Source organism: Chamaea fasciata, unplaced genomic scaffold (assembly GCF_029207755.1).
Source record: "Chamaea fasciata isolate MVZ Bird 193981 ecotype frontalis unplaced genomic scaffold, bChaFas1.0.hap1 SCAF_3, whole genome shotgun sequence".
Lineage (NCBI taxonomy): Eukaryota > Metazoa > Chordata > Aves > Passeriformes > Sylviidae > Chamaea > Chamaea fasciata.
Genome location: NW_027094088.1, coordinates 43,709,532 through 43,729,803, shown reverse-complemented (window position 1 = coordinate 43,729,803; position 20,272 = coordinate 43,709,532). Strand labels below are relative to the sequence as shown.

Sequence of the window (20,272 nt, the reverse complement as noted above, 5' to 3'; positions counted from 1 at the left end):
CCTAGAGATGCAACTTTGGGAAATACTTGTACTATACCTTATTTTACAAGCTGCATCGTGTTTGGGTGACACCCCAGAACAACATACTGATTGTTTCTCCTGCCTTTTGTTGGACAGGAAACCCTTGAACTTACAGGGTTGTTGCTTCTTACGCACCAGATCTTCAAATCATGCTGTGATAGGAGAAGTACAACATGGCAGTATAAGGGTGTGGGCACATAAATTACTCAGAGGTAAACTGTGATAAGACTAGCAGTGTGTCAGCTGCTTCCAGTCCCACTTGGCCACCTTTTACCCCGCTCTATCTCTCTGTAAATGTACAGGATGGATGTATCTCCACAGCAGAGAGATAGGCTACCCTGTTACGTTCTGTATTTACTGTGTGGTAGGACACACACTTAGAACTCAATGTACACCTCAGGAATTTTATTTGCTACCTGCTTTCCTGTATTTTATGTTGTATGATGAACATCTCTTAGTATTGATTCACCTTAATTAATGTATAAACATGGATCTTTGGCCCCAGTGTCATATCTCCCACGCATATCTCTGATGGTAGTGCCTGACTGGTGGTTTGTTTGGTAGTTCCCTCATTTGTGTTCTGTAGCACACTGAGACAGTGAGGCCCAGGTGCAGCACTGCCTTGCTTTAGATGCCTCAGGGGCTCAAGCAGTGGGTGGGATACATCTGGGTCTAAGCACCCTTTATCATTCAGCCCAATTTACAAGGCGTGGTATTTTGTTCAAAGGTTACATACCTTTATGTACGTATCTCAGTCACCTCCACCTTTGTGCTACTCAAATATTGTCAGTAGACACGTGAAGGAGAATGTGGCTGTTCTTCTGAGAGCAATCTCTGGGCAGGCAGAAGCCCCAAGCAAAGGTGCTCTTTATGGTGATGTCAACTCTGTTGCATTTGCAGCAGTAAGTTGGGCCATATTTGGGGCACACCAGCCTGCATTTCTGGCTGTGACCCCACGCTATTCTGGTGCAGGGTACAACAACAGAAGCTACTGGAGAACAAAAAGTACGTTATGGTAGAGTTTTTAATGGGACAAGAACCAAGAAAACTAGGGCTACAGCTTTCATAGAAACCTGTGGGAAGTCACGAAGCCTTCTTTCTAATGAATTTGTATTTGTGGATATTTTTGTCCTAGCTTCTAATAAGATGTCAGCTCAATTGAAGCTTTTCCTCTCACTGGGGTGGCATCTAAAGGTCAGAGAGCTGTGTGGGTTCCTCTCATTAATGGAGGAGGTGTACTGCTATGACCTTGCTCAGTGGAGTGTATTCTCTTAAAGTTTGTTGAATAACTTTTTAATTCTTTGGCTACCTTTCAACTGAGGAGATAGAGGGAGATGATGAATACGCAGACACATGGTGTGATTGTAAAACCTCATTTTCATAGAAAACCAGGCTGGTTTTAACTATGGTGCATCAAAAGTTACTCTAGCATCTAATTCCTCTGTGGTCTATAGCTTAATTCCTCCTTAGCCTGGATTTGATATCTTTCACCTGTCTGTACCTGAGAACACCAGCTGCAGTCATATGACACTGGTACCTTATGCAAGAGGCCTGATTCAGAGAATGGAGGGCTTTCCATTGTCAGCTTCATCTTTCTCCCAATTCCTCATGTGGACAGGGAGCAACCTGCTGGCTTGTAGTATTCAGCCTGCCCCAAGATTCAGAGTATTAAGGATGCACTGGCCATTGGCAGTCTTGGTGTGGTGAGAGCACTAGAACACAGCTTATCTCGGACAGATGGGCACGGAGACCAGGGGCTGGCTCAGGGTGCAGCTCTAGTAGGTCTGGTCACAAGGCAGGGATGAGGACATGCAGCACTCAGCATTTGCTAAAACTGGCCCTGTTTTCCACTCAAAAATCTAGGAGCTTCCTTTCAGTCTGTCTTGTAGTGTGCTCTCTGCATGTATAGGCTGCACTACTGGAAATCTATTTTTGTTGTGTCCTGTTGACATTATTCATATAATATTTATTAAGCTTTATGAATGTCACCTATAAAGCACTTCTTCTCTCATGGGCCATTCTGAGTTGTTATTTAATAATGAGTGTTTGATCTGTGCCTTTTAGTGTATAGTTGTAGGGATTCCTTGGAAGGTGAACAAATATCTCTTAAACAAGTCATTACAGATAATTGGCTGTCACTCTTTGTGAAGCCAAGCAATTTCTTACTCGTTTTGTAAAATCATTAGTCATAAACCATAAATTCTTTAACCTCAAGTTCTCATCTGCTAAGCCTTATACCCTGAGAACATGACCTTGCAAATGGATCCTCTCTCTGGCCCAAGTTCACTAAATAGCTGAAGGGTAGGTATGCTGAGAGTTGGTATTTACACAGTACCATGAAGTACTCTTAACAGACTTAAGCCTCAACTTGTAGAAAGTCAAATCTCTCTTATTAGGGATCATTGGTAGTATGTACATCCTAAATAGCTCCTCCACTCTTGTACAATAGATTCTTTGTATCTGAATCAGAATAGTCATAAAAAAGGATTTGCCTGAAAGTTTTCATGTGTACATCTTGATGGTATGAAGTCCCAGTGAGCCAAAAGCAGCATCAGAATTGCATCCCACTTGCTTGTCACAACACAGAAATGATTCAACATAGTAATTTCAACACCAAGATAAATGTGGTGACTTGTTCTAAAGATGAAATAAGCATGCCTTGTTCCCTTCCCTTTACCTGTGTGGTCGGTGTCATTTATTTATGAATTTGAAAAAATGATTGACTTAGTCCCAAAATAAAGACCATTCTTAAAAATTACCTTCAGCAGGCTTTTAGTGAGTCCTGAGTATTGAAAACCTTTTTTGTTTTTGTGTGTTGCTTGGGGCTTTTTTTTGTTGTTGTTCTTGTGTGAGAATATAGTAAAGGTTTGTTCAAATAAAACCCCTAAAACTTGGAAAGAGATTAAACTCACTGTGAGACTGCAGCTGTGTAATGACAATCCATAAGCATGTTCCATGACTGTAATGGTAAAGACTTTGGTAGTTCAATTATAACTGCAAGTGTCCATTGCTATGATTTGCCCTTTACTGTAAGGAAGCATTTGTATATAAAAAAAGTTGTTAGTGTGTCATGTCTGTGAAAGAACTTTTCAGACTATAGTTGAACTGTAATTAATTTTAATGACTAAGAGCTGTGGTGCTTATCACAGATCAGCAAACAGATCACAGACAGCTGCAAATTAACAATTATGTACTTTAGAAAAAGAATTCAAAGAGGTTCTGTCGTAGTTTAACCCCAGCTGGTAACTAGGTACCACACAGCCAGTTGCTTGCTCCTCGAGCCTCAACCAGGACAGGATGCCTCTCTGTGTTTTTATTCATTTGCCTTGACTAGTCCTGACTAACTATTTAAAATTCCTCAGTGGTTAAGGTATTTGGGAGCATGTTGTGAGGCATTAGAAAATGGACATCAAACTACAGTGTTTTACTATTGAGTCATAACTGACATGCGGGGTAAGATGATGGAATTTTTTCTGAAGGTTTCCTGTTTATAGATGACTAATGTTTCATTTTATGTGTGTATTTTTATGAATTCATAGTTAAGGAAAGGCTGCAGCTGCATTAATGTGGGAGTGCAGTGTTTTAAAAAGCTTTGTAATGTTTGTCAATTGTAAGATTTTGTTGATTTTGATAATAAATAATATCCACAGCCAATAAAAATAATAGATCTTGTGAAATGGTTTGAAACTTGAAGAAACTCTTAAACCTTTGCTGTGAGCAGAACTCAATAAATATATTGTATTTATAAATTTTAGCAGCATCTTCTCAAAGCAAGCTGTTACCATTGTGTCTTCATTATTTCTTTCTGTAGGCTTTTCCAGCAAATGCAGTGACAGTTTTTGTGTACTGCAGCTCGGTGACAGTTTTCTTCACGGTAATAAAGGTGATCAGCTACCGTTTGCACCTTATGTTTGATAAAGGTGAAGTAATTCAACAAAAGCTCTCAAGAAAAAATGGAAGGCAATGTAAAGATACAGAGGTTCAAAAAGGAGAAGCGGTTCAGTCTTCAAATTGTAGGTAAGGTTTTCATTGCATTGGTGGCACATTATGTAAAATGGGTGAGTTTGTACCATGGTCCTGCATGGTAGAAATGTCTGTTGAATGCAAGAATGCTCCTTACAGCTGTATGAAGAATGACACTTGCCAAAACTTGCTTAGTGCTTTTCAGCTGGGGAGCTGAAATATTCTTGTGGTGAAGAAGGCAGAGCTGCCCCTGATTCAGAAGTTGGGCAGTAGCTGGGCACCATGAAGGTGGTAGAGGAGATACGTACTGAAGGTGCTAACAGATCCTATCCTGAAGAAAACTTGGAAGAAGTTTTCTGGGGGAGTCTTAAATGCTTGCTCCTTCCTCTTCCTACTGTGCTTACCTGCTGGGAAGAGGCAAGGAAGTGGCAGGCACCTGTTGGTAAAGAAAATGCTTTAATATCATGGGTTTGGAAGTCGAGGCAACCTCATGTTGTCTTTGTGTGCTTGTAGTAACCTCCCTCTCAGATCACAGCTAGATGCATAAGTTGCTTTTCCCTCTTATGTTTTATTATAACTGCTTATGATGCTTTTGTGGACCTGTTCGTGAGGAAAGCTAGTGCTGCTTTTATTTCTCTGGGGCATTTGGAAGGTAGTTATAGCTTCCCTGCTGAGGAGCCAATTACTATTAGTCGTTGCTGAATATAATCAGTAAGGTTGTTTCCAGGCTGTGATGATATTAAAGGTAAAAACAGTAGTGAGATAAAGACTAGTACTGACATTTTCCAGATTTATATATTGGTGGAATGTTACACTGTACACTCTTTGGAATAAATGGGGACCTTTCCTGCTGGTTTTTCAAGCTTGAGTCATACAAACAAATGAAGCAGGCAAGTGACTTTCAGTGATACTGCGTGTTATGACAGATGTGAAAAATGCTGAAATAAGGTATGTCTAAAAGTGACAGAAGCATAGAGATGTCCAAAGCAAGCTTAAATTGGGTAGCTTTGTTAAAACTACCAGTCAAGCTTCAACAGAGAGCTCTGTATAAAAGAACTTAAGGTATTTTTTTATACATTTGCAATTGCTACTGCTAGTTCTGTGCCAGCTAAGTAGTATCAAGATAGTTTGTGTTCCTCTGTGCTACTGCTCTTCTGTGTCTTTGCACATGTGCATCTGTGCTACACTCCTGTCCGTGATGTTGCTGGGACAGTCAAGGTCCACCTGCATGGAGACTCTTCTGAGAAATGCCTGTGTGTCACTAACCATACGACATTTTTACTTTAGATGGCGTTATGCCTTTCAGACATGTTTTGGCTGAAAAGTAAAGGTAGAATAACTTAAAAGTTGCATGTTGAATCATGTGACTGTTCCTCTTAGGTTGATTTGTATATGCACAACCATCCATTATTTAGTACTTGGTCAGAAAATAAAGAACTTAATATTATTTTGACTAGATGGATGACAGAATTCTTTAAACAGACCTTGATAGTTGGCAGGTTGATTGAACAAGTTTTTGAAGCCAGTTAACTAAAAAAAAATATTTTGGAAAGACAATAAAGACCCCCAGATAAATAGTTTTATAGCTTCAGCTTTGGAATTTTAAAAATAAATTTTTGGTGATAAAAACAACCCCATGAACAAATAGAAAAGCCCAACCGCATGCTCTTCAACATTTCATGGTGGTGTTTTTCTGGGTTTTTTTTGGTTTTTTGTTTATTTGGTTTTTTGTGGTTTTTTTTGTTAAATTGAATTTTTGTTGCGTTATATCTGAAAAAACTGAATATTTGTAGGTTGTTGATAGTAAACCTTGTCCAAAAATACCTGCTTATATCTATGGAAAAGCTAGTAGAACGTATGTTGAAAAGGAGTTAGTGGATAATTTAGTGTATCCACAGAAGAACTGATCAATAAATTGCTTTATGAATATATGAAATTCGTAATGGCTGTATATTTGCTTTGCCTAGACCAGAGCAAAAATTTTATTTTCTGGTCTAATGATTATATTAGTAGACTCTGTCTTGCATTTCAGATAGGTGTTTTATGGGAGGTTTCCAGATAAACAGGCAGTTAGATAAGGCTTATGTACTCAAGGACTTAGAAAGCAACAATTGTGAAAGCATTGTCTTGATTGTCATATGTCTAAGGAAAAGCCCCAAAAAGCCTTTTGTGCCCATAAGTCTGTGTGTGTCTCAGGCAGGGTAAATGCCATTATATATGCATAGGGAGGTTGACGAGATGTCATTGTATTTCTCATAGCTCTACTTCTGAGGACACTGTAATAATTTTACATTGGGGGTTTTTATTCTTTTGTTTTTATCAAGTTTTCCTGGTGAGGAAGGAAGTGTAGAATGGTGTTACAGTATTTTTTACAGCCCTGTGCTTTCATCATTGGGGGAAAAAGAAGTGCTCTTACTTCATTGTGCTGTGCTGCTTCTTCCCATTTTTTTTCTTGTTCGTCAGGTACTTCCCCAAATTCACTGTGATGGTCTGTGGTAAGAAGCATTGCTTTATCTTTCATGTGCTTCTCCTTCAGCAATAACTCGGGGGATCATGTCGTCGGTGAGACCAGCCAAAATGACTCTACCCAGACAATTCCTGACAGTTCCAGAGTGCAGGCTCCGCACTCACAGGACTCACCTGGAGCCGTGGTTAGTATGTGCACTCCTCCAGCAGTGTCCTCACCTCATGCAGCCCACTGCTCACCACACACAGTTTTGTGTTGCCAGGTACTCATTGCTTGTGACATAGGCCTGCTCCAAGCAGGAAGGGTCTTTCCATGCATCTACTTGGTATACTACTACTGCCAGTCAGCCTTGTCCTAAAGGTTTGGCTTTGCAGAGCTGAAACTGTCTTACATAATGCTGCACTTCTTAGCAGGGCTCTCTCTGCTCTATAGATAGCAAGTGGCCTTTGTAAATCTTGCCAAGAGCAAATAGTTTTTTGGGGCTGCTTTGAGAGGAGGGAGAGGCTAATGCAACCAGCATTATTTTGTTGCCTCTGAAGGGATCTGCTCCTGGAGCATTAATAATTTGGTTTTGTGTAAGTAGACTTATGCTTATAAAATGAACCAAGGACATCTCTTCAGTATTTAAACGAAGCATAAAAGCCATTTAAATCTAGGAGATGTCTACAGGTGGTTAAAAGTACTTACATGTGCACTCAACGCCCTTGGCCGTGCTTAATAAATCGCAGGTATATGATGTGATGAAGGTGATGTGTGTAAATGTTATTAAAGAAAAATATAGGAAACACTCATGATGAGTTGAAGAAATTTTCAAAAAGTTAAGAAACAGAATAATGCGGTCTGTGTAATCTTAAGCTACTCCCCTTGCATACTGTGATAACATCTTTAATTATGTGATGCCATGCTATTTTTTTCTACAGGACTCCTGCCTCAGTCAGTGCAGAGGATGGTTAGTGATTTCTGAATAAGTGGCTATTTGATACTTCATTCTGTCTTCATATTCCTCCGCACCCACCCTTTATCCCTATTTACTACAAATTATTAAAATCCTGGTCTGAATCAGAACTATTTCTTCATTTCCTGGAGTGTTTTTACCTTTTTGTAGCATCTGTGTGATTCACAGACATTAATAGTTCTTTTGGTTGTTTTTTTTTTTTTTTTTTTAATGAGGTAAAATAATTTTCACCTTGTTTCTGTCCTACTCTCCAGTATTCTGGTATTTGTCCATTCTGCAAATCTATGTCTTCCTGGGGTCTCATCCTAATCTCCCACTTTCAAACATGTAGGTTTGGTCTTGTCAAACCTAGTCTCCTGTACTTGCTGCCAGGATACCACCATTAAATTTTAGAAAATATTAATAATTTTCTCTTGGTTTTGGTGCCTGTCAGTCAAAAGAGAGCTGTAGTCATTTTTTTTTTTCAATGTCTTGTTCTTAATTATGCACTTGGGCTGTTGAATTTAAACTGCTGAAGTATTTCTCTGGGGTATTGTGTTTAGTTTTGAGCTCCCCGGTTAGTTCCCATGCACATTGACCTGCTGATGACAGCCCAGCAGAGGCCACCAAGGTGATTGAGGAACATGATGTGTGAGGACAGGCAGATGGGATATTTTAGCCTTTGTAAGGCTAAACTCTTTTGTAAGCATAGAAGAAGAGCTTACTGCTGTCTTCAGCTTTCTAATACTAAGATACACAGCAGATTGAGCACCCTTTTCTCAGAGGTGCCCAGTGACAGGATAAGAAACAGTTGCAGCCATGGAAAACTACAGTTAGATAATTACATTTAATGTCTTTTATGTGGGGTTGTTCTGGTTTTTGGTGGTTGGTGTGTTGATTTTTTTTTTCCCCCCCTACCAAGTGAGTGGTCAAATACTGGAAGAGGTTTTCCGGAGAAGTTGTGAAATCTCCTTCTTTGGAGATTTTCAAAGCTCTGTTGGAGATGGCTCTGAGCAACCTGCTCAAACTGTACCTGCTTTGAGTGTGTGTGTATTGCAGAGGGGATTGGGACTAAATGACCTTCAAAGCTTTCTTGGAATCTCAATGATTCTGTATTAATTTAATTTTTCTGTCCTCTAGTTTTCCATTGAGAAATACTTACCAATGCTAGAGGCTAAACTTTGTTCTAGTGCTTTGGAAACACATAGCTGGAAAAATGGAACGGATGAGCACATTCTATTCCTTAATGGTTAAAAGAAAATGTATGGATTAGGCACCGCAAAAATTTTTTTTTTGAAGAATGTCTTGCTTTTCTTTCCCCTCCCCAAACATCACACACAATTGCAATGATGCAATTTGGAGCATGACTGTTCTACAACCATCTCCCTCACCCACCCCTTGCATTTTGTGCAAGGTGTATGTTCAAATTTCAGTGATTTTAAGCAGTTTACCAATGCTGTAATATACCTTTGATTAGATAGCTATTGATAGCTACATTGATAGATTTTTTTTTCCCCCCCAACAGAATTTAATAAATGTTAATCTTGTGTGTTTCATTCAATTTTTTTAGGATCTGCCGACACGGGAAACTATTGAAGATCTTAGAGGTATTTAAACGGTTTTATAAATCCCCTTAAACTGTTGTTTAATCATTGCTTGGCACAAAAAGTAGTGGCACAGAGGACCCCATGGCAGGTTCTGTTGTGCCTCCTATTAGGATCTGAGTTGAAGAGCCAGAACTAAATTTCAAGGGTATTCTAACAGACTAATCTTTCTGAGCTGTCAGCCAAGCTGTTTGGGATGCAATCTTTTGAGAAGTGTGCAAATAGCTCTCCCCATTTTGATACAGGGAGATGAAAGAGCCTTGCCCCACATTCTTGCGAAACTCTGTGCTTCTGTAAAGCCTTAAACTAGGAAGCTAACACTTGGATTGCGTCTTAGAGCCCTTGTACATCTGGCTGTAAACTTCTGCTGTGATTGTCAACCTTTAGCCCTGTGTTGTATATTCCAGTACACCTTACTTTGCTTATGCTTCCTGTGCTTGAGATGTCTTCATTTTTTAAATATTATTTTGTTTTTGTTAAGGCTGATCACCATATCCTGTGTGACCTTTTAGAAATTGCAGAAAGTGATGTAGAAAACCTGCAGCATTGGCTTAGTGTTTTTTTACCTCTCCCTAAGTGGGGATAGTTCTGTAAAACATTTTGATTTTCAAACTAGCTGTTTCTTCAGCTATTTTGATTATTTACATAGACATGCTGCTACGCTTGTCCTGACTTGGAAGGGTTCTGTCTTGCTTTTGTAGTATCTCCTATCTAGCTACCAAAAATAAACCCTTCTTGCTTTGGAACTGTTTTAATCAGCTACGTCGTCTGTGCTTCCTTTGGAAGCTTCCTCTGTTCTGGATCATGTTTTGTTGGTTAAAGATCACACTTTATTAATACTTAGCGTTCACGTGGGACCTAATGCCCCAGTGTTTTTTCTTAGGTGTTATGGTACTAGAAGACCAGGCTACACCGCCAGTTTCATCTACCTCACCCTGTATCAAAGCAGATATATTACCTGTTTCTACAACCTCCTGTTCAGGTGCCACCACATCAGCAATAGCAACAAAACCAGCTGCTATGGAAACATTTCCTGGTGATGGACTGAATGGACAGCCTTGTGGCCACCATGGATCCCAAGATGTTCTTGTGGATAGAGATGTAGCTAAAAACTTCTCCAATATTTCTTCATCACAAGGTGATATTTTAAGGACTGGAGTTTCTTCAGAGCCATGGGACAGTGAAAATTCAGTTATTTCAGACCATTTAAGTAATCCTAAAAGCTACAAAAGGGAGATATTGCCAGATGGATTGCCACAGACAGGCTTTACCAGCAACTGCCCACAATGCAATGCCGTTGCAACCAAAGAGCACGAGCAGATGGAAAATTCTTGTGGTGCTGGTAATAGCCATGAGGACCTTGACCGCTCCGACAGTGAGACTGCTGTTGCAGTGGTGGACAATTCTCTTCCTGGTGACCAGCTGTGCGAACCCATTAAAATTGTCATCACAATGAGTACTACACCAAACACCACCCTCAGCGACCTGCCAGGCTCTGTCCGCTTACAGGCCCTGGAGAGTGAGAGAACAAGCTCAGCCCTTGACTCTGGTGTAGTTAGAACAGGCTGGTCAAGTCAGCAAACTAATGAACAGCTCAGAATCCCTGTTATCACGTTTGACCTGTCTGATGACAGTAAAGCTAAGCCTTGCACAGAAGTTAGTGAGAGTGACAGGACTCCAGAAATGTTGAGGGCAGAGCTGTCATCCAACCAATGCTCTGGCTATGAATCGGGTGATGCAGTAAAGGACCTCAGCAACCCAGCAAATACACCTCTAGAAACTAACACTTGTTCAGATCCAAATCAGGAAAATGCTGTGGAGAATGTTCAGACTGTGGATTTGAGTTCTAAGGAAGACCTGCACAACCTAGACCCGCAGTCTTGTAGAACTACTCATGAAAAGAGGCACATGCGGGTGTTGAGTGTAGACAGCGGGACAGACGTGCTTTTAAGTAAGAATTCTGTGGAGGTATCTGACAAAGAAAAGACCTTACCAACCTCTAAATCAGATCTAGAAGCTAAAGAAGGTCAGATGCCCAACGAATCTAACTTCCTAGAATTTGTCTCCCTCTTGGAATCCATTAATACCTCAAAGATGAAGACATCTAATCAATCCACTGTCAAAATGGAGACGACAAAGGAAAATGGGCTTGTTGGAGGTATTATACATGGATTACAATTCTTTTAGAATAAAGATGTTGTGAAGAGTTTGATTACTTAAAGCAGCTTAGCTGGCTATCTGCAGTAAGGCAAATTCCTTGAGGAAGACTGGTTTTGCTAATAGGGCTGGGGTAGGGCTGGCCTTGGTGGGACAAAGTGGTTTAGTGAAAGTGTGTGATAGTGTCAGCTGCAGTTTTTCAATGTTTTTATCTTCTTGAAGAAAACTGTTTTTTTTCCTCTAGGAAACCTAATGATAAGCTTAGTAGGTATCCATGATGTATTTAGTATTCTGTACTAAAATAGTGTGCCTGGATTGCTGGAATACCAGAAGTATCTTGTAATAATGTGTATAGCTATAGCATTACACCTGCCCTTGCACATCTTACCAGGTGCATGTTGAGGAGTTTTCTGTGTGCCTCTAACTATGAAATCTGGAATTGTCACTTGGGGTGGTTCAACTTTTAGCTAACAAGTGTACACATACATACGTATGTTTCTAAATTCCCTGAATGGTTGTGGGTTGGCTTGTAACTAAAAAAAAAAGGAAAGATCATGTTCATGTTCTCAACAGGTAAGAGTTTTCATTTTCAGTCACTTAAAATATTTATGTTTTAAGGATGAAAGTCTGGTGGCTGTTTTCAGTGAAAGCCCTCAATATTTTAATGAAAAACAGTATATTCCCATGCAGGTTTCCATTTAATCAAGAGGGCTTTTATTTAAAACAAAATCAATCAGCCAGTTTAAAAACTTATATGCAGTACAATTGATAGATCTTATATGGAAATTTCTGGTTTTAATCAGCATTGTCATTGCTGTCGCTGAACTCAGCGACTCTTATCTGTTGAGGACTGTTCTTTGTAGTGTCTCTAGCAGCCCTCCAGCAAAATTAGTAGAGCCATTTAATGAGGATGTGAGATGGAGTGCAGTGAAGGCAGATGCAATCTCAGGGTACTTCCCCAAGTGGTCAGTGCAGTCGGTTTAGAAGATCTGAGTCAAAGTGAAATAAGACAACCTGTATCTTCCCCTTCTCCAAAATGTTTATTTTACCTTAGATCCTATAATAAGCTGTTTTAAGAAAGCTTAAGAGGATGCAGTCTCAGTACTTAGTTTGCATGGAAAGTAAGAAACTTGATGGTACCCTAGAAGAGCAGCTTGGCACATCTATTTTGTCTGCTCTCTGTTCCATCAGCTTGTTCCTGCAAGAGTTTTCCATTACATGAAAAATGCCCAACTGACTTAAAAGGTTTTTAAAAACTGTTGTGAAATGTGTGCTTTTATCTTGTTAAAGTAATAAGAAGGATTATCCTCTCAGTGTGTCATTTCCTTTTAGATTGCATTTACCTTTCACTCTGTCGTTCTCTAAGCCTGTCCTATCCAATGTATTACACCCCTATCTCATTCCCTCTTTCACCTAGGTCCATTCGTTCTTCCACTTTTTCTAGTTCTGTGCCTTTCCTTCCTCAGTCATCCCTTCTCAGTTTTAGCACTCCTCTCCTGTGCCACCTCCTTGTTTGTCTTCCTCTTCGTATTGGTAGGCTCTCATCTTTCCTTCTGTTCTTCCTAGCAATCCACACTCTTGGTGGTTTAGGCTTTTCTACTCCGCTGAGCCCACCTAAAGCTTTTGCCTCCCCACAGCTTGCATTTACTTCTCCTGTACTTACCCTCCTCTCAGTTCCTTCTGATGAAGGAATTGAGAAGAGGGTAAGTACAGGAGAAATGAATTTTGTTTTTCCTAGACCTGCCGCCTCTCTTCTGGTGTATCTTACCAATCTCTCCCGCCTTCTCAGGCTGTTTATTCTTCACTGCAGTTTCTGTCCTCCTCTATCAAGTTTATCAGCTTGCCCTGCTGGCTGCAGTCTGTGCCCTGGTTGCCCAAGACAAGTGCTGAGCAAGCCCTGCTTCTCACCTGAGCCTGCTGAGCCCTGCTGGATTCCTTCTAGATTCCTGGGGTGCAGAGTCACCTACCTGCACAACAGCACACAGCAATGTGAGGGGTGCAGCAAGCAGATTGTGATTTTTTTCTGTTCCTCAGCCATAAAAAGGAGTATTTACACAATAATTGTACCTCTGAGTGATGTGGCTTAGCTGGAAAAGAGAATTTCAGAGGTAAATTTAAATGAAAATTTAAAAAGAGAGTTCAGCTAATCTAGAACGGCCTTTCAGAGCTTACTCTCAGATAGTATGAGCAGGGAAGGTTGCTGTATGAAAGAAAGAAATGGATGATCGGAGTAAGTCAGATTCAGATTCCACAGTGAAAACAAAACCCAAACCCCAACCCCAAAACTTATTCATGTGTATGTAGTTATTGTGCTTTAGATCTGATGAACAAGATTCTTATACAAGATCATAAGGAAACAGAAGTATTCTGCTTTTCCCTCAAACCAAGCTCTCATTTAGTGGCGTGAACTGAATTTCATAGGATCGTAGAAAGGTTTTGTTTGGAACAGACTTTAAGCATCATCTAGTTCCAAACCCTTACCATGGACAGGGGCATCTTCCACTAGGCCAGGATGCTCAAAGCCCCATCCAACCTGGCCTTGAGCACTCCTAGGGATGGAATATCCACAGCTTGTCTGGGAAACCTGTTTTGGTGCCTCACCATCCTCATAGTAAAGAATTTCTTTCTAATATCTATTCTAAATCTTCCTATTTCTATTTTCTTAAGTCTGTACTTCTGTGAGGTAGTGAAGTTGAGCTGCATGCATGTGTAATTAAGTATCTCTGCAGTGTGGGCTCAGCAAGTGTCATCCTGAAACAGAAGAGGGACTGGAAAGGGGGTGCCCTGCAGGAGCAGGGGTTGCAGCTGTGAATTCTGCACCTTGCACTGGTGCTGTGGGAAAAAGGAGATTCAATCTGAACTCCTTGGGCTTGGGAGAGGTAGTTCAAAGGCAGTTATTTTTAAGAGCAAGTAGGCTTTGTTTTCCAGCCTAGTCAGAACGTGCTGTTTGTTAAAATAAATTACTGTCATTACTGGCAGCTTTCCCTTAGCAAGACTGAATTTTAGGAATGAGAAAGCCTTTAATTTGTTTACAGCCTTGCAATTGCAAATATGCTTTAATAATATAGTATCTTGGAACGGTTCTGAATAAACATTATTCCCACATTGGAGTGGTTGTTAAGAAAAGTGTGTGTGTGTGGGAATACAGAGTCAATGCTCCCGTTGTTTTGAGGGAGGAGGTTGGTTCTGTTTGGTTTTTGTTCGTTTAACCTTGCAAACTGTCTAATTGGCAAAAGTTAGCAATAGATGTCAGGTCCAAATGAGCATGAAGTGCACCCCAGAAAGATTTTTATTAGGCAATGTAAAAAACTTGGCAAATTCCTGGAAAGCTGGATATTCGGTGCTGTGTAAAAGAAAGCTGATATTTTGCATAATTTGTGGAAGGTAGGGAAAAGTGCTCATCAGAATAGTGAGCGAGTGTCATGGCTGGGCCTTTGTTATGGGTGGTCCCTCACAGAACTTGTGTGTTCTGTGGAAGTAGAAGAGTTATCATCCTGACCACATCAGCCTTTGCCAGAAGAGAGCTTGGCAAAATGCACTACAAGAAAATGAAAGCCTTTCTTTACACTTCTGAGGGTGCCAGATTTAACCTGTTAAAATGAAGGCTATAAAAGCTCTAAGAGCTATTCTATATCCACTCCACCTCTTCTAGATTGTGAGAAAATACCACTGGTACTGTTGCTAAAACTGACTTTCAGACCAGTGTCCTTTTAGTTCTGAATCACACTTGTATCACCCACGTGATGAAAGTGTGTTGTAGGGCAACCAGATTTTATTCAGTCGTCGAGAAGTGTAAGAAAACCTGGGTTTACTGGCTGCTTTGGTTCCCTCTGATGTATCTTGAACCAAGTAAGAGCAGTTGTGCATCAGACTTATGCAGGGCAAAACCTCCTGTATGTCCCGTTTGGCACAGCTGGCTTGTAATCTAGGACAGGCAGTATTATCACTCAGGGAGCAAAGCCTGCCATGGGAGTGGTGGGGACTGGTGCAGGAGAAACTAAACCAGGACTGCAGAGCCTGAATTTAGATGTTTTGCAGGCTCTTTTTAGAAAAGGTACTCATCATTCTGGGCAGTGCACAAACCACAACCTCAAGTGAGTTGTTCTGGATCCCAAGCAATTAACCCTTCTCCTATAAAAAACTGAAACATACTCCTGTGGGTATTTTTGGACTTCTTTTTTTTTTCCCTTGCATGTGAGAAAGAGGACTATCACATGCTGTGTAGTCATGGGGAAGAGGCATCTTGTGGGTTGAGTCACTGGTGCAGTTGACTGTCGTGGTGGGAAGTGACAGCAGGTGATTTTGCTGGCAGGGGGGTAGCACCTAGGAAATGAAGCCCTGCCTGGTGCTAGCTCATCTCTTGGTGCAGCTGTGTATCATCCCAAACTTTTGTGCCGGAGAGGGGCCACATGGCAGGTGGTGCATCTCTTTGGATGTGGAGGAACTGGTGTGCAGAACTTAGTTCTCTGAATCTGATGTTCCGTGTGTAAGGCTTGACAGGTTAAAATTTTAATATTTCAGTCTTTAAGTCAAAGAGGTAGTAGTCTGTATGATGACAAGTCTGACATATGCAAAGAAAATATGAGGTTATTTCAGAGGTCTGTATTCTGATGTAATTGGTAGGTATAATGGTTAGGATACTTATTCCTATCTCTGCTGCTGACACAGGAGATTGTTTTGAGCAAGTCACTTCCTGTAACAGGTACAATGCCTATTGCTAGTTTTTCCTGTTGCTTCAGAATTAATGTGGCACTCCTCATTAATGGGTAATGCCATGTGCTTCTTCAGTGTCCAGTGCTGAACTCTTGTAGCAATTCTTGGACAGTGTGGTATTCCCTTGGCACTCCTGTTGTTTGATGGATGACCAATTTAATTGTCAGTTTTTTCTTTTAATGTATTTGTGGTGTAATGGGCAAATTTGGGTTGAGAATAAAGTGCATAAGATAGATGCTTCTGCTAAAGCAGTTGGTGACGAAAGGATTAGGAATGTTCTTAGGATTTATAATCCACATATATGAATGGCACAGATCACAGCTTGTAGTACTTTGGTTTCATGCTGGTACTAACAAAATTATAGAGCGATTTGAAATAATTTCTTTGTGGCTGAACAGGCAGCAAATATATTTTAACTTGAAAATTTCTGTTTTGGAACATAATGTTGTTGAAAAAAGTGGATTCTGTAGCAAAGCAATTAATGAACAGAAGAGAGACAGGCTTAATTATCTTAATTCTGCTTGCCCAGGTTTCAAACCAGATGGTACTTGAAATTATGATAGCAGTGAGCGGCATTTTGTTTTACAGGAGTGAACTGTGAAGGTTGAGATAGGGATATGTAAGTAAAAGATGAGGAAGAAGGTTTCAAAGACTGTGGTATGGGGCCACAAATAGTAAAAATGTTTTGGAGGAAAGTTACAGAGTAATAAAATTTTATTCTAATTACCTAATAATAATGTGACTTTAAGGTTGAGATACACTGATAGTTGGTTACTGTGATACTGTGTCACAGAATTAAAGAATGGTTTCAGTCAGAAGGGACCTTAATAGAAGAGGTTCAAAAAACTGCCCCCACCCCTCCTTGGGCAGGGATGCCTTCCACTAGACCAGGTTGCTCAGAGCCCCATCCAGACTGGCCTTGAACACTTCGAGGAATGAGGCATCCATTACTTCTCAGGGCAAGCTGTACCAGTTCCTCACCACCCTGACAGTGAAGAATTTCTTCCAAATATCCCATCTAAACCTGCCCTCTTTCAGTTTAAAGACATTCCCTCTTGTTCTATCGTTAAACACTCTGGTAAGAAGTCCGCTTCAGATTTCTTGTGGTCTCTCTTCAGGCACTGAAAGGCTGCAATTAGGTCTCCCTGGAGCCTGCTCTAGGCTAAAATCTCAGCCAATTCTCCCACCCTTTCCTTGCAGGAGAGAGGTTCCATCCCTCTGATCATCTTGATGGCCCTCCTCTGGACTTACTGTGTTAACAGATGTACAAAGGCCGTTTCACTTCAGCTGTAAAATTATTCACAGCCTCCACCTAGAAAAGAACAAGGGTTTGTCTGTAAAGATGATTTGGGATGCTTAAAATCTATTCTATAAGAGAAAAAGTTACATGGCAAAAGAAATTATGGTACAGTAAATGCTTTTAAATTAGGAGTTCGTTTGTCAGCACTGGGATGGTATACTTGTAAATAATGTTGATATGCTGTTAAAAGTCTTTAGTGCAGAAAAAATGTTTACTGATAGTATCCTATGTATGGGACATTTAAGAATTGTTCCTTTTCATAAGTATTTTACCACGATAACTTAAACTTGTGTCTTGTGCTCTGTCAAAATAAGAAAATTACATACAGACCAAAACTTGGCTGTTTATGCAGGACTCTTCTGAATCACCCTGCATCAAAACTGATTTAGCCATGAGTCCTGATAGTTTACACCTCACATGTCTGAGTCATGTGACATATAATTTCTAGATAAATTATGTGGTTATTGCAGAGCCTAGGTCTGATCTTGATACTACTGGGAGCCCAGCCATTCATGAGCTGGCGACGTGTGGAACAGTGGATAAGGGTAAATGGCGCAGGGAAAAGTGTAAGTACACTGCCATGTTGTCCTCTGTAGTCTGCTCTTGCACTTGGAAAAGGTTCTCCTGGTGTTTGAGCTTTGGCAGCACAATTTCCGTGCAGGGAGCATTTGGTGGCATAAAGCCGACTGGATTGCGTACTCTGGCAGGACTCTCCTAGTCTAGACACCTCTATCTTCATTTAAATACTGAAGGTGTAAGTCACCTGGGAGAAGATGAGTAATAATCTTGAAAACCAGTCACAAAGCCATCATGGCCCACTTTTCTGCTTTTGAGTTGGAGGTACTCATCACCATGGTATTCTCTGATTGCCATATAAAGCCCATAAGAAGCAGTATGTTTAGGTTTTTGTTATTATGCCTCTTTACCACAGCAGGAAAAAGAAGTCTGCGAGGCTTGCGGTTTGGAATGGAAAAGAGAGAAGCATATTCTGAAACCACCAGATAATCAGATTTTTAAAAATTCTTTTAAATTGTTCCAGCCCTAAAGCTACTTTGGGGCACTATTGGACCAATTAGGCTATTTGAACCACAGTTTCTGATCTCTATCAATTATTCTTACAGCTTGAACAGCCCAAGCCTTTAGGAAAGTAATTTTCATTAGGTATGGCTCCATCACCACCCACAGGTATGGTTACATCATTAAGGGGGTGCTTCAGTAGTGACAGTTTCTGCTTAACCTGGAGTTTAAATCTTTAACTAGGAAAGGAAAAAAAATGTTGTCTCTTCCCCTAACTGCCTTTTTTTCTTTTCTTTTCTTTTTTTTTTAATTTTTTTATTTTTTTTATTTTTTTATTTTTTTTTTAAATTTTTTTTTATTTTTTTTTTTTTTTTACCCAAGACAGAATAAAATAGACCTGGAAGACCTATTGAATTTTGCCTCCATGCACAACAAATTATTTCCCTATACCAAACTTAGGCATGTTTCACTGTATTTATAGCACAGGCTTTAGGGTATGAGGGGGCTTTGTTCTGTGAATTGAAAGTGGTTGCAGAGATGTTTTAGCTCATGAAGGTATGTTTGGTTATAGAAATAATGTGTTGGTAGATCAGCTGATACAGTTTGAGGAAAACAAGACATGATCTGAAAGGTTTGCATTTGCAAAAACTTGTTTACTTTTTTCAGTTTTATCAGCTGGCTTTATAAAAGCATCTTTTTACAAACCTTCATTCTGTTTTATCCTTAGACCAACATAGATATGACACCACTGTTTCTTAACTGGTGATTCTTGTAGGTTAGGATGGTAATTATATTGGTGAGAAATAGGGCTTAAGATACGGAATTTTCAGTGGGGTGAAATTTTTGTGTTTTTTTCCTTGGTCTGAGGTGTTTAAATAGCAGGTGTGGCAAGAAGTCTGGGTAAATGTGTTTCAATGCACTTTGCTTGGTGCAAAAAGCTACAGGGACTTACTGAGGCATCTCCAACAAGCACCCCTTTTTTCCATTTAAAGCATTCAGTTGCACAACCTCACAGGGGGCCGATGTAATCACTGTCTTAGTTGCACTTTAAAATCCTGACAGATAATTTTTTCGGTTTATAAACAAAACACAGTTCAAAAATGTTTCACTATTCACCGTGAATATGTTGTACACACATATATATGATTAAATGACATGCATGTGTAGAGAGGTAATATAAATATAATTGGTACTCAAAGTAGCAGAAATGGGACAAATACTTAATGTGTATTTTTAAATCTATAGTTCTGTATTTTCCAAGCATAGGATAATCTGCTGTGATATTGTTTTGCCAGTTTGCCCTTTGTCCTGCACCAGGTGTGTGGCCAGTGGGGAAGAGGGATTAGGCAGCTATCTGCTTTCCTGTCCAGGAGCTCTGTTTCCTTTCAAGATGCTGCTTTCCCTTTTGTAAAAGGGGAATGGGCCAGTGCTTCTGCTTTTCCACTGCCAGTGTACACAGCTTGGGAACAAATTACAGCCCCCAGGGAAGCAGCCTCTTACCATTCTCGATTAGGAACAGATTGCTTCCCTCTGAAACAATAGAGGAAGCAAAGCAGAAATTCTCTCTTGTTTGTCCTCTACTTCAAGCAGTGTGTTCTTGAAACAGCCCATTCATGAGGGTCAGAGTACCTCTTCATCAGATTTGTGGTTGAATTGTTTTAAGTATATGGTAGTGCTTTCCATAAAACTAGCAAATACTGCAGTGTTTTAGATTTTCATTTTTAGATGCTCTTGTTCTGTAGTTAATGAACAAAACTCTTGAAAGTCGTCTGTGGAGAGTGGCTCCACTTCACTGCCCTGTTTTTCAGATAGCCAGATGACGGAGAGAAAAGAAGAAATGGTGGGAACAGAAAAGCACTGTGAGCAACTTCCTAAACAGGAAAGATCAGATGTACAAAGCCAAGATCGTGCTAGTACTAGTCCGGTGCTACCAGAGTCTGCCAAATTTGCAGCACTGTAAGGCCAGTTTACTTTACAATTTTGTACTTCAAAGATATGATGTAAGCTGTTTTGTTTCACTGAATAGAAATGACATAAACTTTTAATTAACTTCTCTTTCTTTTTGTTTTATTGAGAACAAGAAAAAAGTTCCTCAT

The 20,272-nt window shown here is 40.1% G+C and overlaps 1 protein-coding gene across 3 annotated transcripts in view; it reads left to right on the top strand.

Moving 5' to 3' along the window:
- PCNX2 (pecanex 2) overlaps window positions 1-20,272 on the top strand; it is a 150,620-nt gene that overhangs the window by 2,415 nt on the left and 127,933 nt on the right. For 2 of the 3 annotated variants that reach the window (XM_066178792.1, XM_066178791.1), the window contains exons 2-6: window positions 3,833-4,038; window positions 6,521-6,635; window positions 8,956-8,992; window positions 9,873-11,147; window positions 19,985-20,132. In XM_066178792.1, coding sequence (XP_066034889.1) covers window positions 3,833-4,038; window positions 6,521-6,635; window positions 8,956-8,992; window positions 9,873-11,147; window positions 19,985-20,132 — 1,781 coding nt within the window. Of the gene's footprint in view, window positions 1-3,269; window positions 3,475-3,832; window positions 4,039-6,520; window positions 6,636-8,955; window positions 8,993-9,872; window positions 11,148-19,984; window positions 20,133-20,272 lie in introns of those variants that run through there. The other variant, XM_066178794.1, reaches the window with a different exon arrangement.